Source organism: Apus apus, chromosome 1 (assembly GCF_020740795.1).
Source record: "Apus apus isolate bApuApu2 chromosome 1, bApuApu2.pri.cur, whole genome shotgun sequence".
In the NCBI taxonomy this organism is placed as follows: domain Eukaryota; kingdom Metazoa; phylum Chordata; class Aves; order Apodiformes; family Apodidae; genus Apus; species Apus apus.
Window position 1 is genome coordinate 147,108,978 of NC_067282.1, and position 22,892 is coordinate 147,131,869.

The window sequence follows — 22,892 nt, forward strand, 5'->3', positions numbered from 1 at the left end:
CTGGCACTGCAGTCACTCCTAAGTCCTTGAGCTATCACGTATTCTGTTGGTATTTGAGGAACTGAAAATCAATCACGTAGCCTTATGGCTTAGGTTCAGAACAATTCTATTATGCCCACTCCCAAAAGTCAATTCAAACTTTCTGGGTTATATTTCAAAGCCTAATCAAGCTTGCTGTCCAGACTGTTCTGGAGTCAACTCACTCTTGTCCATAGGTCTGTTTATTAGAGTTTTTATGTCAGAAACTAACGTGAAAGAAAGCAGTTTTCTTAACAGTAGAATCATTCAGTAGGCCTTTTGCAAAGACAAGCCACCCAAATAGGTTTTATGGTAGAAGAATGCTTACTGTTGTAATGCATTTCTACAAATATGTTTTCTTTAAAAAAAATAAATATTAAATGCTATGTTGGTTCAAGTGTTCGTAACTGTACTTTCTCATAAAAAAGATGCACCAGTTTACTGAGTTCAGTTTCTGGTCCTGTCTTCTTCAGCTGGCGCAGAAATCATTGTAGATGCAACCCTAAACCTAGATGGTGACTTTCAGTGCTTGGTGCCACCTCCACTTGCCAGGCATATATGGGACTGTGCATTGACTATGTCAATTTCCTGACTTCCAGAAAGTGCTCAGAACTCACTCTGAGGATGAAAGAAGCTCTGTATGGAGCTGGTCATTAATAATCCTTTCTGAAAATATGTACCTGTTCTGTATTGGAGGCAGATCAGTCTCATCCCACTGGGAAGAAAGGAGTGACCAGCTCCTAGTAATGGCATTTCCAGCTGATTTATTGAAGTCTCCTCTTTCAGTGGAAGGCTGCTGGCCATTCTGTGGGAGCCAAGTGGGCAGTATAAATAGGAAAAAGCTCTCTCCTTTCTTTCCCCCACAGGTAAAGGCATTGCTCTGTGACCCATTCTTTGTGCTTCCTCTCATCCTATATTCTGCAGAGGCGCAGAGATTTTCTTCAGTGGATGCTCGACTCCCGTGACTCAGCTGACTCCCTGGCAGCTGGGTGTTTTGATGGGATCAGTCCATCTTCTGCTTCCAGACAGAACGAGGCACGTCTTGCTGGCAAGGCCTCATCTGCAAAGGTTCGGAAGACGTTAACAGAGGATGAGATAGCAGGCCAAGCTTTTCTGTTCCTGATCGCTGGGTATGAGACCACCACTAGCACGCTGTCCTTCGCCACGTACTTGCTAGCCACCAACCCAGAGTGCCAGCAGAGGGTGCTTCAGGAGGTTGATGAGTTCTCAGCAAAACATGTGAGTACAGGGGGCTGGTGTGGAGCTTCATGCAGGGAGTAAGGCAATGTGAACGTAATCATGCCTCTGAGGCACCCGCATGACCTTTATTTGTCTCAGTTATGTATGCATATATTCATATTTTGTTAATATTTTCAGCCAAAAATATAAATTAATCTATAATGTTTAGGGCTGTTGTTGTTTTGGTTTGTTTTTTTTAACTGTTGAGTAATGTCACTTTATAGCAACTGAAGAGATGGCCCAGAAACTTAGTGTCACAGCAAAAGCTTAACCTTTACAAAATACTTTACATTCTTGAAATAAACCAGCTGTCACCAGGCTGTAAAACTACACATTTCTATTTTTTTTCCTCTTGCCCAGGTACTTTTATGGGTTTTGTGGTCAATTTTATTTACTGTTCTTTGTAAGGACAAAAGCAATGTTCTTACAAACCATGAACTACAAAGTTTTGCTTTAAATGTTCATACTTCTGTTTTTCTCTTCAGCAGGAGAATTTATGTATATGCTTAAAAAAAAAAAAGTCACAATATCTAATCCTCTTATACTGGGTACTAATTACTTCTCCTTCACTATCTATATTTACCAAAGGCATTTATTTTACCTGGATAACCACTGACAATATTTTGTATATCTAGCAGACCACTCAGCCACCATTCTTCTACTCTACATTCTCTGCACAAGTTATTAGTTATGAGAATTCAGATCAAGTCTTTTTCTTTTCATGAATGCTTTTATAATGGAAGAGGAGGCAAGCAAGAATAGAAGGGCACCAGGCATGGCTGTCTTGCAGGATTTTAGCTGCTGGATTTGCATGCTGAAAGCCTTAACTGTACATTTTTGAGAGTTTCATACTTTTTATGCATTCCATCCTCTGTGTTGTACTTACAGAAGAAGAAAAGAGTTGTATAATTTTCTGCTTTGCTGGTAGTAGAAAATTCTTGACTATGCAAAGTGTGCCCATTCAAAAGCTACCATTTCCCTCCTTTTGCTTGTGCAAAAAATTGTGTTCACCCAAAATGTCGTCTTTTGTCTTGCATAACAACGTTCTGAGCATGGTGGTTCTCTAAGATTGCTTTTGCTCTGAGTATGCAGATGGATGACAGCAGTGGAAGTTGGGACTGCACAATCTGATCCTTCTTGTTGCATGCTTCATACCTCTACTGGGAGTTAACTCAGTACAATGAAACTGTGTTGTGTTCTCACCTATATGGCTTGGGTTATATTCTTGGGTTATAATATTGGGTTATTAGCTCTACAACACTCTAGCTGGAGTGTATTTACTTGTTTCATTCAAATATGGCAGACCTAATTATGCCTTTGAGTCTGGTTAGTTCAACTGACTTCCTCAAGGCCTGCAATGATGTGAAGGTGCAACTTGGCCTGGAGTATGTGCAGTTTACAGGTTAGTACTGGTGGCAGAGTTGCATGTAGAAACCCCTATTATGCAGCCACGAGGAAAACATGGTTCATCTCCTTGCCAGTTCCTGAAAACTGACAGCCTAAGGAACCAAAGTGAAATCACTGGTAGGGCTATCCTATATGATAGGTGTGCGATGTCATTCCTATCTGTAGATAGGGATATGAATTAGTAAACTTTTCCTTGTAAGTGCATAGAAAGCTGACTGCAAGCAGCTGTTGGCTGGCCCATGGCTTACAGACATTTCACAAAGGGAGACCATGTGTATGGTTTTGTCTACATTAACAATCGGTGTGCTCCTGTGGATACAGATTGTCATCTAGCCCAGCTAGTGGTGAGGACTGTTGGGTGCATGCTGTACACACCTCAGGAGTTAGTTTTGGGTTAGATCAAGTCCTGTGTAGTGAGTTCCCCTTTGCAGTTGGACCGATCTTCTGGTTTTGTTTCTGTTAAAGGAGCCCTCACTGTGCACCTGGAGACTACAGTGTGAACCAGTGCAAAAAACTTGCGTGAGTGTGCTCCTGATCCAAGCTAGAGAACCGAATGGACCCTATGGTGTATGTGGTCTTTCTGAGCTGTCACTTGCTATTAGTAGTATTTAAATAATAATACAGTTCAAACACATAATGCTTGATTCTGTTGATTCACCAACAGGAATATTTTCCTAACAATTTAAGCTTTTACAGTATCTAGGAGAGGTTGTGGAGATGGGGACACTTATGACAGAAGATAAAACTTGTTGGAGAGATATGCCACTCAAATTAAATGAATTAATTTTGCAGGTGAGCACTGTACACAGTCTGTACACTGTACCCAGGTTCCTCAACCCAAACTGGTGGCCTCATCCCAAACTAAGTTGTCTCTTGTCACATGCTGATTGGAAGTACCTTTCAAATCACTTCCCTGTACTTTACTACTTTTCAGATTTAGCTTTAGATGATGCACATATGACTGTATGGTTGAGGAGAAGAGGAAAAGAAGGGTAACTGTTCATCTGCTGTCCTTGATACCAGGAAATTCATAGCTGTAATCTATGCAGCCCCATCCTCCAACAGATTTCCTATTATAAACAGTGAATGATTTGGGGAGGGGGGAGAGAGGGGGAGCAATGCACTGCTCAAGGAGCTTATCCCAAAATAAGGAAAAGGATGCAGCATTCAAGTCCCCTTAGTGACTGTAATTAACTACTTTTAGCTTAGAAAATAAGATCTATGCAAATGGTTTTCAAGTTACAGGAGCAGAAGCTATTTTGAAACTGAGAAAATATAGAGACTATGTTCAGTTGTCATGCAAGGAAGAGGAAGGGAGGGGGCACAGAAGCTACAGGCTCAGTTAGTTATCAAGTCAGTTTATGAGAAATTTGGTGAGGTTATTGTTTTTGCTCAGCACATTAGCTTTGCTTTTATAAAGGTGCTTTGCAACTTTAAGAAAGGAAGGCCTCTAGAAGCCCAAAACATGGAGAATGGTACAGTCAGGTTGTTTGTTCAGGTGGCAGAAAGCTGCTTTGATTTACAGATATGCAAGTATTAAACACAGTACCCTCTTCAGCCAAATTTATACTCAGGCAATTATAACTACAAAATGCTTTACACCATGTCCTCCTTCCTTCCTCCAACCATTTCAGTTGCCTCATGCAGTATGTTTTATTGCCCTATTCTGTGGTGTAGAGCTGTGGTCTGATTTTACAGCAGCTGCTGTGTATCATCCCAGAGATGGCTGTACTCTGGTGGTGGACAGAGTGATTTATACACTCATTTACTGAAGTTTATAAAGACATGTAAGAGCCATCTGAGAAATGGTGCTATAAATGATGGGCACAGTTCCAGGTTTTTTGGCACACCACTCAAAAACTCAGAGCACTGTGACCTTGTGATAGCCACTAAGGAGAGCAAGGTCAGTCCATCTAGGCATACCACAGTGTTTAGGTGGCTCTGGGAGTTGTACTTGAGGATACCCCTGAGTTTGCTCTGATCTTCATCTGTCTTGCTGGCACAGTGGTCACCTTAGCAGAATGGGACAGCGTGCAGGGGAAGAAGAAAGCCAAAGTGCTCCTGTGTTGGAGATCCCTGTGCTGGCCTGGTGCAAGCTGCTGTGGTGTGGTGCAGAAATACAAGGTTAAGTGCTGGAAGTGGTCTAGCCACTGTGCTGGGAATCAGGAACCCAGAGGAGAGGCATACCTGACTGACCATGTTGTACTGCCTCTCTCTACCACACTGCCTGAATACACTGTAGATCTGGGACTTCCAGGCAAGTGTCCTCACAGAACACTGCCTGGAGCAAGCCATGGCAGTGTTTTGGGTTTTTACCTTCTTTTACCTCCAGGTATTTTATTTTTTTATCTCCAGGACCTTCCTCCTCTCTTTGCTAAAGGACTTTTCAGGTCCTCTCTTGGCTGATAGCTCAGTGGGGAGGCTTGACGGTGAGAAGAGACACCTGGCCCATTTCGGAGTCTGGCAAGCAATAGAAACCTCTGTCCTCGGTTATTGTCGAGGGCAGCACACAGGGGTTATTGCCTTCCTCACCTCTGTCTGGATCTTTGGGGTGCAGGGAAAGGGATCACAAAGATTTTCATGGTCTCTAGGGAAGCACAGAGGCAAGGTACTGAGTGGTGACAGCACCACACACTGCATCTTCCCAAACTGCTCTAACTGCACTGGGAAAGACAAGCTTGAGCATAATTTCTATAACAGATGAAATGAAATTAAAATTGTAGAGACTCTGACCTTGCCCTTTTCATGAATCTCTCGGGGGTACATGTCCTGTGAAGGCCTATCCACTGAAAATAAGATGCACGTATTTGCTGCAAGCTTGTTGCTGGCTGTGCAGCTTGCTTTGATACCATGAAGACAAAATAAACAAGATTAGAAGAGAGTTAGATATGAGCTCACGGGGGCAGGACGCCTACATCTGTGTGTATAAAAGAATATTACTTTCTGCAGAGATCACAGATATGTTTTCAGGACAGCAGGGAGGGTTCAGATCTTCAGAAGGCTGTAAACTGTCGCAACATGTTTGGTATTAGTACAGGTATGGCAATATGCATCAGTTGAGAAGCTAGCCTGGTATATACCTGTAAAAGGACAGGGGAAAGAATAAAACAACAAAGGTTGCTATTTCAAGACCTGATTATATTTATAGGGTTTGTGGCTAACCATCCTAAATGATTATAGGCTGTACAGTTTTGAAAGATGTTTTTATCCACATTAATCAGCAGAAGAGGAATACACCCATGGTCTTCATTGTCTCCATTTCAGTCAAAAAAGATCCCTGTGCAGAGTTCTTAAAGAACCCTTCAGAAGATACGTATTTATGACCAGGTTTTGCACTTGTGACTGATTATTTGCTACAAAAGCAAGCTGATTTGCGTGTGTGTGCTTTGCAAAAGCATAGCAAACCTGCAACATGTATTCGTTTTGAGCAGATGGACACTTGCTTCTGAGCCCCACTTCACTCTGAGCTGCTCTGTGTGTTTTGTCCTAAGCCACAGCACTCAGGGCATGAAAAATTGCTGCATCTTCCACATTGGGGGTTCCCTTAATATGAGGTCTCTCTTTCTTACCTCTTTTCCCATTTTAGCATTCAGATGCCTCTCTTCCTCCCTTCCTTGTCCCTTCTCTCAAGCCCATGTCTTTCACAACTATAAATTATTATTTTGTTGTTTCTGTTTTACTGGACTGCACAATTTTAGACAGGAAGAGTAGTAGCACAAAATAGATTGCAAAAACATAGGTGATCATGTTAACCTCTCATAAGAAGTTATTTGTTGCCCTTAGGTGAAATACAGTAAATGGCTATGAATGTGCTCCTAATCTGCTGCAAAGCAAACAGATCAGGTTAAACCACTGAAATGAGGTCAGAGGAAAACAAGTAGGCTTTGGAGCGGCTAGGCTGGGCAAAAGAGGTGTAAGGATGAACTGCTCTGCCTCCATGTAATAAAGATATGCATACTTCAAGGTGTCAAGCATAGAGAAATCTGGAGCAAAGAACACCCTGAATTCCAGGAACAGTTTCAGGACCCCTGGCAAGGGTGAAGGAGAGCACAGGAATCAGGAGCAGTAAATAAAAATAAATAGATGAAAGAGCAGCTATTACTGTTAAACATTCATTAGGCACTGCAAGACCACCTGGGTTTTCCATTCTGTTTTTAAAATGCCATGTACAGCTCTTATTTGCCACTTACTGGTATGATGCTTAGAAACAGTGTGGAGAGGAATGAAGAACAGGATAAGGTCCAGCATATCTCTAGTCCATCCAGTTTCCTATCCACACAAAGCACTATTGTAACTATTCAGTGCTGGCGTGACTCACCAACATTTTCACCAGTGTCTATAAAGCCCATAAAGTTAAAGAATCTTCAAAGTCCTGCCATATTCTCTCACTATTTAAATGGAGATCGAAGGATTATTTTTAATTGAAATAAATCTTCCTATTCCCCTAAATATTGGCTTTTCTAGGGCCCAGGAATATTTTCATTATGTCTAATTGAAAATGTTGACCAGACTATGTTTCAGCTGTATTCCTTCATGTCAATAATATTGCATGATGCTAGCCCGAAGTTATTACAATCTGTAGTTTCATTTATGAGAAGGTTCTATTTAATTCCATTTTAACAGCTATGTGTGGTCAGTTGTGAATGGGACAGGCTGATCTGTGCTGATACATATGCTCCTCTTCTATAATTTCTTACTTTGGCACTGTAATTTATCAGACTTACTGGGTGTGGCAGTTGCTCATCTGCAGTAACTTGGCATGTCATCATTGACTTGAGTGGAGTAATAATATTTTACACTGGCTTATGATTCTGTCCTTCTCACTGAAGAGCTCCTTCACTTATATCTCTGCTTTCTAATGGAGATGACTTATTGTAAAGAGATTTTGCTATTTCAAAATTTCCCCTTCCCATAAAATTCCCAGAGAGCAGTGAGAGGTAGGACCATTTTTATGGTGTCTCTCTGCCTGATTGAGTACTTCAGATGTTTAAGCTGTTTATGCAGAGAATCTCCTTGGTAGCACAGACTGCTTTCTCTGAGCGTTAGTGAAAATGAGAGGTAAAAGTCAGAGAGATGGCACTGTCAGGGAATTACCACAACAATTTGCATGAGTTTGGTGGCTTTCATGCAGTATCTCAAAGCACTGTGCTCTCAGAAGCTTGCAACTACAGAGACTAAGCTTCACTAAACAAATGTTGCTGACTGTGGAGGCTTGAGTTTATCCAGGGAGACTGAGTTGTAAAGAGTTTGCAGAAAAAAGGCCACATAAGAGAGTCGCGATTACACATGCAGACACGTGGACACACAAAACATGCAAGACCAATAAGCACAAGCAGTGTTGCATTCTGTTGCTGTTTATTCTGTTGAGGGAAATTACCTTCTTTGATTTCTTTATTCATTTAACATGATGTTGCAGAGCCTCACATTATTCATGTGTGCCAGCTGTCAGCAATCAGTTTAGTCTTTTAACAAATAAAAAGATGCTTTTAAACACCTAGAGACCAAGTGTTGTTAGGTTGGATTTCTGCAGTTCTTCATACAATTGCTCAGTGTCTGAAATAAGTCAATTATCTTTGTCTCATGGTGCTTCTGTACATACAGGTTGAGGATTGCTAAGTTGACAATAACCCCTTCCCTGCATTTCCCCCCTTCTCTTAGTATCTAGAATGTATGGATTTGAACGCAGGCTTTGGAATCAAGAGACCCAAATTCACTTTTCTTGGGCAGAGGTTATTTTAGTTCCAAACTCTTCCTAACTTGCAAACACTTAAGGACCTCTGAAACTCAGTGCTTTGGTGTCTTTTCTGACTTGTGTCTCTGCTGTATAAGAAGAGGTAGCCTGAGAAAGCTCTTGAGCCCAAGCCCACCCCGTGTTCACCCACTTTGCCACAAACCTGTTCCTAGACTCAAATGCTGATGGGAAGCACCTGGGTGGAAAGCTCGGGCTCGGTTTGCTCACTATGTAAGCTTTTGCATGGGTTATCTTCTGTCCCAGGCACCCTCACAGCACCAACCAGAATAGTACTGGAGACCTTTCTGGGAGATTCCTGATGCTTTACAGCATCAGGTTTGTAGGCAGCTCCCAGGTGCTCTACCACCATCACTGGTGGGATTGGGCTTGAGCTTGGACTTGGCCAGAGGCAGACCCATCTTTACTGGCATTGACTCCATCAGATATGCAAGAAGCTTCTAGCAGCTTCTCAAAGAAGCCACCCTTGTAGCCTCCCACTACCAAAACTTTGTCACAGAATCACAGAATCATTTAGGTTGGAAAAGACCTTCAAGATCATAGAGTCCAACCATATGCAAACCCAATTTGCCACCCTCATAAAAATGGAACCATTATCACTGCTACAGGATTCATGTTAAAGAGTAAGATCTCTAGTTACATGGAACATTTAATGGTGAAGATGTCCATAATACAATACTTCAAATGTGATTAGCCAGATTTGTTTAAAGTCGAAGTAAAGGGAAGGATGCATCTTCTCAGTCTGTTCTTTCCCCCCCTCCTCCATCTGAGGCTTTTATGAAGGAAAGAGCATATTTACTTTTAATCGAAGGAAAAGACATCACTGCTGAGTAAGAAACTGGTTGCAGTTTTCTTCAGGATTCATAAGCCCAGCTGCTCCTGTGTACCACTTTGGATGTTACGTGGCAGTTAACATGCTTCCCCCAGGGACAGAGAAAACCAAACTCATGCCAATATCAATGTTTAATCAGTGCTAACTACCATTTTCAGTGTTAACTTTTTAGCTACAATTAGGTAACATTATTTGCAGGATAAAGCATGATTCCAAGTACAGTTGATAGATCAAATTTTGCACTGGGCTATTGAGCATTGCAAAAATAAGGAGATAAGCTCAAAGCACAGTAAGTAGCACCAGTCCCCTCCACGGCTTTGGTAGGGTCCTACTCTCATCAGTCATGCCAGCAGTTACATATAGGAGGAAGAGAGATGCACATGGCATAACTTCTCAGGAATGGGGAGACCTTCCACGAGTATAAGTACCTGATCTTTGGGTAGCAGTCTGTCTAGCACTCAGTAGTTTTTTCTGTGCAAAGTATGGGTCAAGGCCAGAGAGGTGTTATACTAATATATACATTGTTTTTTTTCGTGGAAGTTAGGCACCAAAAGGATTTTGCTGCTGAATTGTAAATACACATCAATGAAAGGGAGGACAGTGAGCCAGAGGCACAACTTCAGATGCAAGACATCAGAGAGGCCAAATCATCTAGCCCTGAAAGAACTTACAAAGGAGAGAGTGTGGCCTTGGACATCTGTGGCAGGACCCCACACTGTGTTTCAATGTTAGCAGCCAATCACATTCATCATGCAGGAGCTTGTCTCCTGGGGAATATTAAATACTGAAATAAACAAAGAAGCACTTTCAAGGTCTGTGTTAGCAATTTGGAATGAGATCTCTCCATGTACCCAGACTGACAGGCAGATTCTTCAACGGATGAAAGTACTGGTCCAGCCCTGGCATCCTCTTCTGCTGCAGGGATCTCCACTCGCCTGTCTCCTTATGAGATGTCTTCAAGACTCAGGGTTTAAATCCTGCTTTAATAGCACTTTCCCTGGTCAGGACAATAGCAGCTCTTGAGATATGTGAAAACAAATCTCACTTTCTTAGTAAGGATTCTTATGGGCAGAGGAAGAAGAGAGGTGTTGGGCAGCAGCTCATAAAACAAAAGCAACTAACAAGTGGTGTGTGCACACACATGCCTGCGTGTGAGAGAGAGGAAGAGGGAGAGAATGAATCATGGCTGAAGAAAAGAAGGTCTTTCATCTGAGAGTTCAGCACAAGTTCCTGAGTTGCACATACTATACACAGAAGGTGAGAAAGCAGAGCTGAGGAGAACACATGCCTAATTTGTTAAGAAATGGCAAATCCCCAGCAGCAACCAAGAAGAAATTAAACTTGTATTCAGCATATTCATAGCTTAAAAATGATCTGAGCTTGTATGAATGTGAGGTCAAAATGGAATTTTTCCTCCAGGTATGTACATAAATTAGGTAGTATTAATAGGAAGTAACCAGTCCATTTATTTGTCAATAAGCATTCAAACTGAAAGCTGCATGAGACTGTGCCAGAAGGAATGGAAACTAGTTTGCATTTCATGATTATGTAAAACAGTTCTCGGTAGAATGAACTTCTTGTGACCTCCTCCCCCCCTTTTTTTTTCCTTCTTTACCACCCTAGCAGCACATTTGTATTTAAATAATTTCCAATTCTAACAATGTGTTTGTGTGTTACTTTTAATTAGAATGTGAAAGCTTTTGTATCGTTTGTCCTGCTTCATTTTATGCTTCCTTTTTAATACGAAAAGCAAGAAAAAGTGGCATTTCTGGGTCTGCCCTTGCTCTAGAAATGTGGTGGTCTTCCAGCAATATGAGTGAGCATTTTCTTACTTAACAAGATAACAAGACTGGTGCAGAGGGAATAGCTAGGAAAACAAAAGAAATGTAGGAATGTGTGCTATTTGAGGACTGTTCCATTTCACAGTAGTTAATACATTTAACTGTCTCAGAGAACTGAATTATACCAGTTTTTCACTACTATTGCCAACTAATTTCATGCCTAGTTTCAAAAGATGGGTTGTGTGTCTTTTCCAAAATAAAATTCTTTAAAAAACCAAAAAACCTGTAACTTCAGTATAACTAGTCACATTTTGAATATTTTTGTCAGTGCCCAAAAATGCTTTCTGTGGAAGTAGGCTGGTCAGAAGTGGAATTTCACTGAGCAGTAGCCAGTAGCAGCCACTGAGATAGGCATTCCGGGCATTGATCAGGAGAGATGGAGAAATTTCTATAGTAGAAATGCCAATACCTTGTATGGAATGGACTGTTGGTTTCTAGCCAACAATGAGTGGATAAATATGCACTTGAATGAAGACTCACTTAATAGCTGGTACCAAATCCTGTGGGTTTTTTAGTTAGTTTGCAAGTGTAATTAGACTAAAAACTCGGTTACTTTCTTAGTCCTTAGGATTATCCTTCCCGGCTACCACTGAGGCACAGCACATAAGGGCATGTTGTACAAGCAGAAAAATTCCTTCTTTAGTGCTATTGACTCAACACTTTCCACCTGTATAAAATCATTGCTTTCAGAATTTAACAAAATATTTGTAATATCTTATAGGTAAAACATTTTGATTTTCCATGCATCTGAAACAAGAATTGAATTTCAGAATAGTTACTGAGTGGGAGAAAAAAAAAAACAAACACATTTATTTATTTATTTATTTATTTATTTATGCTTAGTACACTCTCAAGTCAAAAGGAGGGGTGTGTTTAAATTATTTTGACCTTGTGGTGCAATGGAATTTTTCTAATAAACTTTGATATTTTTCTCAGTATTCCTAGTTACACTTCAAGTTTACAGGAGAAAATTAGGAAGCAGAAAGTTTCTGAGCATTCAGCAATTCTGTGCAGCCCCTGACTGTTGCTGTTGATCTAAAAGCAGTAACAAGGAAAGAACAAGATGTCAGAAAGTTATTGTATTGTGACCTGGAACAAAAAATTTTTAAGAGCTCTTGCTTTTTGGAATTTGTTTTCAAGACACACCAAATCCATATGCACTCAGGATATGATATGAAGAAAATTTTGTGCAGTTGGGAATGAAGATTTAGTAGCCTGATAAACAGAGAACCTTACAGGTAATTTCAAGGTATTAATCTAACCTTGCTGTGCCTTTAATCTTTTGGCATTCTGGTGAATGTAAAAAACAAAAGCTGACTGTTTTAATATCATAGAGTAGTCATGGAAAAAAAAATTCTTCCAGCAGAGCAGCTTTTAAATAAATCATTACTTTTTCCTTTCTTTTTTTTCCTTTTTTTTTTTTTTCTTTTTTTTTTCCCCCTCCCCTGTGATGGAGAAAATAACTGTAAGATGGATTTAAAGGGAAGTGTACTTACTAAATGTCCTGCATCTTTCTCTCTCACTAATTAGTAACAGTCAAATGCTCTTGTTCTGCAGACAGTGACTACAAAGAAAAGGATAAAGAACTTGGGAAAGACTCTAGAGCCAAAATAATTAGGCAATTTATCATTTAGGGTAATTGGACTTGTGCGAAGCAGCATTATTTACCACAGGTTTCCATGTCTTATAGCCGGGTGTGAAAAATGCAGCTACATTGATTGGGAAAGGCTCTTAGTGCTTTTTCCAATAAGCATTGTGCCAGCGATGCTCAGTTCAAAGTGTGGTGTTCCTCCCAGTGATTTCTTTTCCCTCAGTGATCTTCAGAAGCAGCCTTCAGCTTCTAAAACCTCAAACCAAAATTAGATTAAAGTGCCCAATATGGGGTCAGAGATGGGAGGGAAAGTGAGAGGGGTTTCCACCAGGGAATTTTCACTTAACAAATGAAAGCCTTTGCTTTGTTTCAGAGGAAATATTGCCAAATGGAGGCACATCTTAATCACATCGGTAGCCAGCTGAGATGTTTATGCTAATTTCCAAGGGTATGTAAGTACAGGAATCAGGGGGTCCAAAACTCCTGCCTCTGTGATGTGAAAAACACAAGCATTTAAGCACCACTGGCAGACAGCTCTGATGTTGTTTCAGCATAAGGAGAGAGGGGAGGAGTAGTCACAAGGGATTTGCTTGAATTTTCCTTCACAATTTGCCAGCAGTATGAACGTCCCTTCACCCAAAAGTGAGTTTTCCTATCGTTTTTCCAAGGAGGAGGGCCCAGCTACCCCTTTGCAGTTTGTCAAGATGATGGCACTCTCACAGCTTTGTGATGTTGCCCTCCGCTCTTGGAGGTTCCATCTTCACAAGCAGCTTTGCTTGCAATGGATGCTCCAGAAACCTTCAAAATTCCTGGAGTTCACCACCAAAGTCTCTGGTATGTGGTGACCCCACAGCTCACTTTCTGCCAGACCCTGGTAGCCCAAAGTGTCACATGTCTCTCCAGCATACGAGGGTTTGTGCTGTTGGTTCTTTGTGGTGCTGGCACTTGGGTGCTCTGATATGTGTCTCCAGGCTTTAGGGCAAGGAAATCAAGTAGTGGGAGAATTTGTTATTTAAAAGTGATCTTGCTCTACCTGCCTGGTAGAAACCAGCCAGATCCCTGCTGGGAGGAGAAGTGGAGGGAGGGAATAAGGTGATGTTTAAAAGCATTTTATTCCCTGCCTGTGAGAAATTCACAAATATGCGCTGCTGGACTCTCATAGGTGGGCGCTGCAGAAGTGCTTTTAAGTGGCACAGCTTGACACCACTTGCAAGCCCGTCTTCAGACAGAGTCACAGGCAGTGGGTTTTTCCCCAACGGCTTGTTTTTTAAAAACATTTGTGTGTGTTTTATACCTTCTTTAATAAGAAAGTCATGACTACCAGAAGTTTTCTATGGGGATATGAGGAGCAAGAAGTAGTAGGTTGTTACCTAAAATACTGCCTGTCGCATGAGCAAGCTCGATGTGAGACAAAATGCACCATTTGGATGCAAACTCAGAGTGCGTGATCCCTTGCCAAAGGAGTGTGTGAGCTCTGGTGCTGAAAGGTGCACCTCTGTGCATGTGGCCATGCTGTCAAGCGAGAAAGATTCCAATATTTGTCAGTTTTTGTGCCATATAATAATTTGTGGGCTTTTTACATTGATTACCTGTGTTGATCAGAGCAGCCAGATGAAATTTCAGGGCCTTTGGGATGTTGGGCTTAGAGCTAGGATCCAAGTATCTTTGAAGTGAGCCTACTTATTTACAAGGAATGTGCAAACTCTCTTTTTGCCCAGCTCCGCAGGAATGAAGGAACGGGATGGTGGCAGTCCCTTGCCAAGCCAGGTTTGCCATACTTCTGAGGCCACACCTGGTGCTTTCTTGTCTCCTTTTTTGCTTTCCTTTTCTGATCCTTTTCATTCTTTACTGAACACACAGGTCTGTGCAGAGAACTACTCAGAACGAGCACTCTGCCCACAGATGTCTTGCACATAACCTTGCTTGTCAGTTTGCACTCCGACAGATGCCTGTGAGACTTTGCACAGGGGCTGTGATCCTCCTTACCTGGTTCTGTAATGGTGCTTATCTGGTTCTTCTATTTACCCAGAGAGGCGAGTGGTTACTTTGCCTACAGGTTTGAGCAATGTTTAACCCAAACTGGAAATGTCAGGCAAATGGGTTTTTCTCTAGATTTGGTACTCAGCTACTCCAGCACTGCAGACTTCTGCGGTGGGATAAAGATACTGTGCCTTTTCTAAATATTTTAGGTTATTTTAGCACTTTTCATATGATAACACCCAAAAGATACATAAATACTAGCCTCTAAATGTACCTACAAGGCTTGTAATATTCACGTCCCTGGGTTTTCAGGGTGAGGCACAGAGAATTTAAAAGTTTTGGTGTCAGAAATTAAGTACTCATCAAAAAATATTAGTATGTCCTGGTTTACAAGGAACCCTTTGTAAAATCATCTGGTGTTCCCCACCATGAGTTTAAGCGAAAATACAGTGATTTTCATCAGAGATCCAAATCACTGAAGTGAATAGGCCTACTGGTATGCACAAATTAAAGGATGTTTATGCATGACCCTGTGCAAGAACAGAAATGCAGATTGTGTTTTTGCTAGTGTTTTGAGTAGTCCCTGCAAAACACACCCCTTCCCATTCTACAGCAGCAAAAAAGAGGCCTTGTCTATGAAATTAATTTGACCATAGATTTTAAGTTTAGGAGTTTATTACTGTACATTCTAACCTTGTGTACAACCAAAGGCATAGAACTTCATTGAATTAATTCTGTATAAATTAGTATATTTATTTAAAAGAAAAAAACCTCCCAGTTGTTTTAATTACATGGTAGAAAATGTCTTTCTTGACTTTGAAAATGAAGGACCCCAAGAAGAACAAGCAAAACCAAATGCTTTAATACTCTTTTTAAATTATTCTTGTTCCATTGTTGCAAGTTTTGCTGTTCTAGAATTGTTGGGCACAACAGTCTTTAACATGTTGTCTTTTCAAGATTGTGGATCCTTCTACATTTTGCATTAATTAAACATATAAATCCTACAAAAGGTATCCAGGGTAACTGCAAACCAAGAACCTGATTCTCAGTTTAAATTTGTGCCCTTTTTCACTGCTCCTGTAGTGGGAATGGACTGTCAAGCTGTGTGTATTGTCCTCACACTTTACCTGCAGCATTATTATCATCACCTAATTCCTGTGTGATGCTATCTTGTTAATATATAAAGAAGCACTTGCAACTATGGTATGGCCTCTTTATGATGCCATAGTAGGACTGTAGTGCAACTGAGAATCAGGGTCTAAAGAGACATCTCTTGTTCTTACAATTCAGTTATTTAAAGGAAAGGAGCAATACTCTTCTTGCTGGCAAGAAGCACAAAGCAAACCAGCAATTCAGAAAATGAGAAGGGGAAGAAAAGACAAAACATGACACACTCCATTAAGTTTTCCTTCCTTATTAGTGGGAAGAACATGGATGTTTTTGTCATGCTGTGTACTGAATTTGATACAAAATTGTACCTCATGCAAAATAATAATTTTCTCATAAAAGTTAAAGATAGACTGGAAACAATTTTCTTTCTTTCTTTCTTTCTTTCTTTCTTTCTTTCTTTCTTTCTTTCTTTCTTTCTTTCTTTCTTTCTTTCTTTCTTTCTTTCTTTCTTTCTTTCTTTCTTTCTTTCTTTCTTTCTTTCTTTCTTTCTTTCTTTCTTTCTTTCTTTCTTTCTTTCTTTCTTTCTTTCTTTCTTTCTTTCTTTCTTTCTCTTTCTTTCTTTCTCTCTTTCTCTCTTTCTCTCTTTCTCTCTTTCTCTCTTTCTCTCTTTCTCTCTTTTTTTTTTTTCCACCACCTTCTTTTATATTTTCTGTTGGATTGAAGTAGGAACCTTGATATAGGAATACAGATTAAATTTTGGATATTACCGGAGATGAAGTTCAGCTTATAGAGTAGTAACATAGAGACACCTGTCATTGAGGAAATCTGCCAAGACTTGACCCAAAGCCTTGGGAGGGTGTTGCTTTCATTCAGATTCTGAGCGAGATCAGTGCTGTGCTTTTATAATCCAGAGGCTGCTGTTGCTGGGCTCAGGGTTATGGTTGTACACTCACCCCCCGAGGACCAGCTGCTCTGCTGTAAATTGGGGCTGGTAGTGAGGGGGAGTGAGAGGCACAGTAAACACACAGAGTAGCAGTAAATGACAAGGGGATATGATATGTAACATTAACCAGGCTCAGTGTTTGCTTAGGTTGTAGAATGGTCTTTTAAATCAATCTTTTATTATCAGTGGAGCCTTAACAGTGCACTTAAATGGAGAACAGTGCAAGGACACAGAGACTTGGTACAAAGTGAAATTTTGCTTTCTCTCCTAGCTCTATATTTATAGGAAAAAAAACCAAAACAAAACCCCAAACAAACCATAGATCTAGGTAATAACATTCAGATCTCAACTTTTTCCACGTTTGGCAATGTTTGGAATTGGGCTCTGATTTCATCCCCATTCCTGCTGTAGGGATTCACCTTGCCACCAGTCTGACAGCCTGGATAAGTAGGGTTGGGAATGTCATGCAAGTGGTCCTCCTTCTGGTACCCTAACCCTTCTGGCAACAGTGAGCTTACCACAGGTTTTTTTTTTTGTTGTTTGTTTGTTGGTTTTTTTTTTTTAATCTCTTCCCATAGTTAATTATCCTTCTCCTAAAAAAAAGATTAGGTTTATTTCAATTTTCAATCTACTGCCTTCAGATTCCCCTGAACTTCCGTGATTCATAGACTGCTGTACAAAAGACGCTTTGCATAAGAAAAGTATTTTCTCCTCACTGTGTGACTAGAATTTTAAACTGCAGTGATTACCTGTTGGTCTTTCTTCTGTTAAAAACTGTAAGTTCCTAAAGCTGTATTATTTTTTTTTGAAGTTGAACTGTATGAATGTTTGGTTTTAGAAGTTCACTTATGGGTTTTTAACATCCTTTGGAAAATGTGAATATTGGAATTGGATTGAGTACTCCAAAGAAAACCTCCACTAGTTTGAATTCTTAAAAAGCTTATCTCACAGACCTGGTTTTTCTCAGTGCACCCTTGTGTCAAATGTTGTAGTTGGTGGAGTTAAGTGTTTCTAAGAGTTGTTAGATTTTTTGGTCAATATATTATTTTTCTGATTCTACAGTTCTATAAATACACAAAGAAAAATTAGATGCAAAGCATTGTCACAAGTTGGAGTTAAGGTTTTGGTTTGTAGGAAGACAGTGTTAGCAGATCTCTAAACTCCCACTAAGCCAAAACTAATTGCTGGAATGCTTGCTTAAAAAAATAAAATTGAAATCTAAATACTGTCTTTTATACTTTTAGCATTTCAGATTAAGGCAGTAATAAAGGCAGTAATCCCACTAACGCTCAGAATTTGCAGAGAAATGTGGTAGCCATGAGACACTTGCTATGTGCAGACAGATATGCAGATTCTAAGCAGTGCATTGGCAAACACTACCAAGCCCTCATGTGCATCTTTATGTGTCTAAATATATGTACACATATATCCTTCAGCACTGGGCTGTGCTATGGGATGGTAATTATAGATCAGGTCATTCTTGGTAGTAGGGTTTTTTTGAAAAAAATCTCTTGGGAGAACTTTCTCTTCCAAGCCAGTAATGGGGAGAAAAGGTTTAATTTCAATGTGTTATCTAAAGGCTACAGCTCTTCAGTGGTGAAGTATGCCTAGTCTCCTGGTCCAACTCTGCATTACTGTCATCAATGCAGTAATCAAACCAAGCTATGGGACTTTAATCTTTTCATTTCTGGACTGCAAGAGGCAAACAGAGACTCAAATGAGCCCACATTACCAGCTGGAGCTAGGAGGTTCCCCCACTGTGCTAAGAGATACTAGACTGAATCCATCCATGGCTGGTCCATCCAATGAACACAGGAGATATTAACTGGAGCATTTTGGGTTTGCTGCAGAAGGGAAAGCTATAGGAAATGGATTCTTGAGAGTGAGGCAAGAAACAGATCTCTAGGTTAAAGATCTAGCAGGGCTTGTGGATGTATTCTCTCTGGATTTGGAGTGGGGAGAAGCAGAGCCCCCAGAAGAACACTTGGAGATGTAATGTGTAGTTAAACTCTCAGCACTGGTAAGACTGGACAATCACTGGCTAAAGCTAGTTAATTATTTAATAAAAAAATTAGGAAGTATAAAATATTCAAACTGCCTGTGCCTGATGCATGCAGTTGCCACAAAGGCCCACACACACCTGGGTTTCAAATTCTTGCCTGTGTATTCCATTTTTTTAAAGTAAATATTTTTCATACTAATGATGGAATAATGTTATTTGTGAAACATTAATAATAATGTTTCCCACAACATGGGGGAGAAACTCTACTATTTGTTTCTTCCAGAGGGGGATATGCCTGCTTTCTCTAAAATGAAAATAATTCACAATGCTTCTTAGCTCTCTCAGAAATGAGTAACTTACTAAGTGTTGTGATAATTGTGCAGAGAAACCATTACAGTAACACAGTGTAGCTACAAACTGACTGGGAAATTGGTGCCTTGAGTCTGAAATTACATGTTGCAGTTACCAGGCATCATTTCAGATTAGCTGTACCTGTCTCGTGGGCAGCTCATCGGCAGCCGCACTGGTGAGTCAGAGAGACCTACCACTTTCTTCTCTGAGAAGCTGTCCTGGCACAGAGGCCTCAACTTAGAAACAAAGACAAACTAAAAGGCAGATGGTGCTGAGCTGTTTAGCCCAGAGGTGGGGTCTGCTGGAGGAGCTGTTTGTTGGAAACCTCAGCAAAAAAGAAAAAAACCCACAACAACCTGCCTCCTGCAAGAGCTTGGAGGTGGTGTTAGGCAGCTTATGTACCCAGTGACAACTCTCGAGTACCTGGCACTCGCCTGGACTCGCTGCCGACATCTGTACACCTGCTCTTAGCAGGCAGAAGGCAACTCTTCTCTGACTGTATCTAAAAATGGCATTTCTCCCCACCCTCAAAAAAAAGGAGAAAAAAAAAAAGGAAAAAAAAAAAGAAAAGGAAAAAGATAAAAAGGCTGCTAGTCACGGTATCTTTGCCAAACTCCATTTACATGTTGGCTGCTTAAAGACCCATCTGCAGCATCGCTCGCCTGACTCCGGTTCGCTTCCTGTCCTAAAGTACTGAAAAATCCCAGTACATAAAATGCTGGTGCTGTAACTTTTTGTCAACTCCATGACCCTCCCCCTCCCCACTTCTTCTCTGTGTGCCCTCCGCTCGCTTTCCCATGGCCTGCCCTCTCGGGTCTCCATGGCAAAGCTGGGTTGGGTGAGACCTCAGGACCTGGCCCTGCAGCCATCAAAGCCAGCTTCTCTGCTTGCAATGCCATGTAGACTTGTGTTTCCACAGCTGAGATCTGAAGCCCTCACCCCTCATCTGGCGACAGTTGTTGGGTGTGCATGAATAGTTTGAGTCACCTTGGGGAGCAAGGCTATCTGTATGTAGAAGCACACGTTTTGAAAGTGTACTGAGATCCTTCAGGGTGTAAGTTTTATAAATGACAGATACCATAAATCCTGAATGCCTGATGGCAAGCACTAGAGTGGAACATTTTGTCATCAGTGCTTATTATCTCAAGATACTTAATTAGTTTCATTGACAATTTTCTCACACTTGAATGTTTTGAATGATTAAATATTTCAGTGCTTGTTTGGCAGAAAGTCTCTCCATTGTGTTTAGTAGGATGTAATACTGACTCCAGATAGTTGGTGGAGAAGTGGTGTTCACTGTCCCTTCTGCAGCCCCTCATGGAAGCTGCTCTCTGAAGCCTCAGGTTGAGTCTCATCGTGACCATTTGCAGAACAGCAAGGTGCCTGACTTTTAGGGGTACCAGAAGGGGAAATGGTGAAAAAGCCTAGTTTTCCATCTCAGCTTTGAACGGAATATTTTTCCTCCCCTGTCTAGTCCACCATTCAGGTGTCCCAGCTGAATGCACAGGAGTCATTTGCCTGATTCCTGCAGAGAAAGATATTTCAGCTAGATGGCTTTTCCAGATTTAAAGAATTATACCTGGAGGAAGCTGCCTGCAGTTTTCTTTCCATCTCCTTCACACTTGTGCTGAGGGCAGCGGGTTCCCGTGTCAGGATTGTGGATCAGTGAGTCTCTATTTTGCCTTTAATGTGCCTGTTGCCAGCTCCTGCCCACCCTCCTGGCTGGGGTGAGATGTGCCTCCAACATCTGCTGGAACCTGGGAGGCTGCCTGTGCCGTGTATGTGTGCGTTCACCCCCATCAGCAGAGGACAGGGTCAGTTTTAATCCCTGGAAACAATAGTTCAGGTCCAAGCTAAAACCTGTCCTCAATCGCAAGGATTTTCACTTACAGCACATGGTGTGTCTGGTTTATAAAAAAGAAAATAAGAAAACAGCAAAACCCTTTAAAATGCCACTTCTCATAATTGCTTACTTGAACTGTTGGCCCAAATGCTGAATGTCTGCTGTATATTGATGGTATAAATTCCTTCTTTTCTTCAGCACAGAATTTGGCTCTATGCCTTGAGACTTTTAAGAAGAGAATGTGTTAAATGCATAGTTAGGAGCCGCAGCACATTCATATCATTGCTTTAATCTGATCACCTTTTTCCTTCTTTTTTTAAAAAAATTTTTTTAGACCAAGTTGTAGGGATTTTTTAAGAGCCCTATTCCTTGAATGTTCCCCATAGGTGGAATGTAATTAAACTCCACTGGCATCTCCCCCTGATGGAATTTAGACTAGGGGCAGATCTTTAAGAAGCATAAAACAAATACTGCGAAAAAGAAACCTTGTTAGAAGAGTTGCCAGAGAATTGGCTCTGCTCCATTTACAAGCTGATAGTTTTGAAAATCTGCCCTTTCTCCTTTGGTGAATTGGTTTCTAGAAATTGTTAATTAGTCATTTAAACACTGGGTGCAGGGGGGAACCCACAAATCTTTCACAGCTCTTGCTCTGCACACAGGCTGAGAGTTCACATGTCGAGAAACACTTTCTGCCTCAAACTCTGACTTTTGCTTAAAATAATTTGGCAGGGAAGCCACAACACTGAGAGTGCCAAAGAGGGAGGGCTCTGACAGTAATGGTAAGCATGATGGACGCTCCAGCCCTCAGTGTGCCAATGTGATGGTGACCTGTTCTCTGGGAAGTCCCCATCACTGGGGACGTGGGGCAGCTCCTTCGCTGGCCAGATCACGGCCAATTCCTCACCATCTGGCCCTGTGATCAGCAATGGCCTTGTGGTACTCCCATCCATGAGAAGCTTCTTCCTCACGGCTCCCACAAGGTTATTCCCATGCTTCACCTCAGCTACATCTGGCTGCCAAAAAATAAAATTTGAGACCTGCCTCTCAGTTCTGAGGCTATAAATATGGAATAACCATGTCAGCTTGGAGGGTTGCTCTGCTGTAACTGGGATGAGAATGGGTCCCCCGATATTGCTTGACTAATGGCTATCAAAGGCAAAATGGAATCATAACAGTTTGGGATCAGCTCCTAGTGAGTCAGTGTCTACATTGCAAAACTAACTGTACCGTAACTGGGACTGTCTTTGATCATCCTCCTGCCTTGGAGTTTAAGATGTTCTCTCTGGAATAATGAAAAGACTTAATGTTGGGAATGATGCATTTGTCACCTGCCTGATACAAGACTGCTTCCACTTTCCTACATGCTCTTGCAAAAATTAAATGTGAGTCCCAATTTCTTGGTCAGCAAAGTCTTTGGCGGTGGATGGTGGAGCAGAGCTCTCAGTCCGTTGGAGGAGACGGGCATTGTGCTGCTCTCCTTGCAGGGCAGTGACTGTGGTTGCTGAGACCCAAGGTGAGTGCAACCTCCAGCAGTTCAAAAGTAAGTTGTCTTGTGACGGTGGTAGGAGAAGCAGCGCCAAGAGATTTTTTACAACCAGTTGGGGAGAAGCATATAGCATTCAATGCAATGGCTCGGAACTGTTGTATCTGGTAGTTCAGTCAAAAGCAGGTTTTAGGAATTTATGTATTAACCCTATTATTTTTCTTTTTTTCCCACCATTTTGTTATCTCTGCCAATTGCTTTAGCATCTGGGTACCAGATGTACAGGTAATTTCCACACTGCTGTAGTGTAAACAGAGTAGAGGTCACTGTGAAGTCCTTGCTCCCTGCTTCTCGCCTCCATTAGCTGTCCCCTCTTCCATGCTCTGTATTTTCATCTTGCTTCCCATTGTGTTGTTGGTCTGACCATGGCCCATCACGCAGGAGGGTGCTGGGCTCTGCATTGCTCCCTGTTTGGGGATGGAGATTTCTTTGTGTCAGTCCTG

The 22,892-nt window shown here is 41.3% G+C and overlaps 1 protein-coding gene across 3 annotated transcripts in view; it reads left to right on the forward strand.

Annotated features, from left to right (window-relative positions):
* The window catches only part of TBXAS1 (thromboxane A synthase 1), a 256,201-nt gene that overhangs the window by 182,138 nt on the left and 51,171 nt on the right, over positions 1 to 22,892 (forward strand). For all 3 annotated transcript variants that reach the window (XM_051644014.1, XM_051644015.1, XM_051644016.1), the window contains one exon: positions 943 to 1,257. In XM_051644014.1, the coding sequence (XP_051499974.1) occupies positions 943 to 1,257 (315 nt within the window). The remainder of the gene's footprint in view (positions 1 to 942; positions 1,258 to 22,892) is intronic.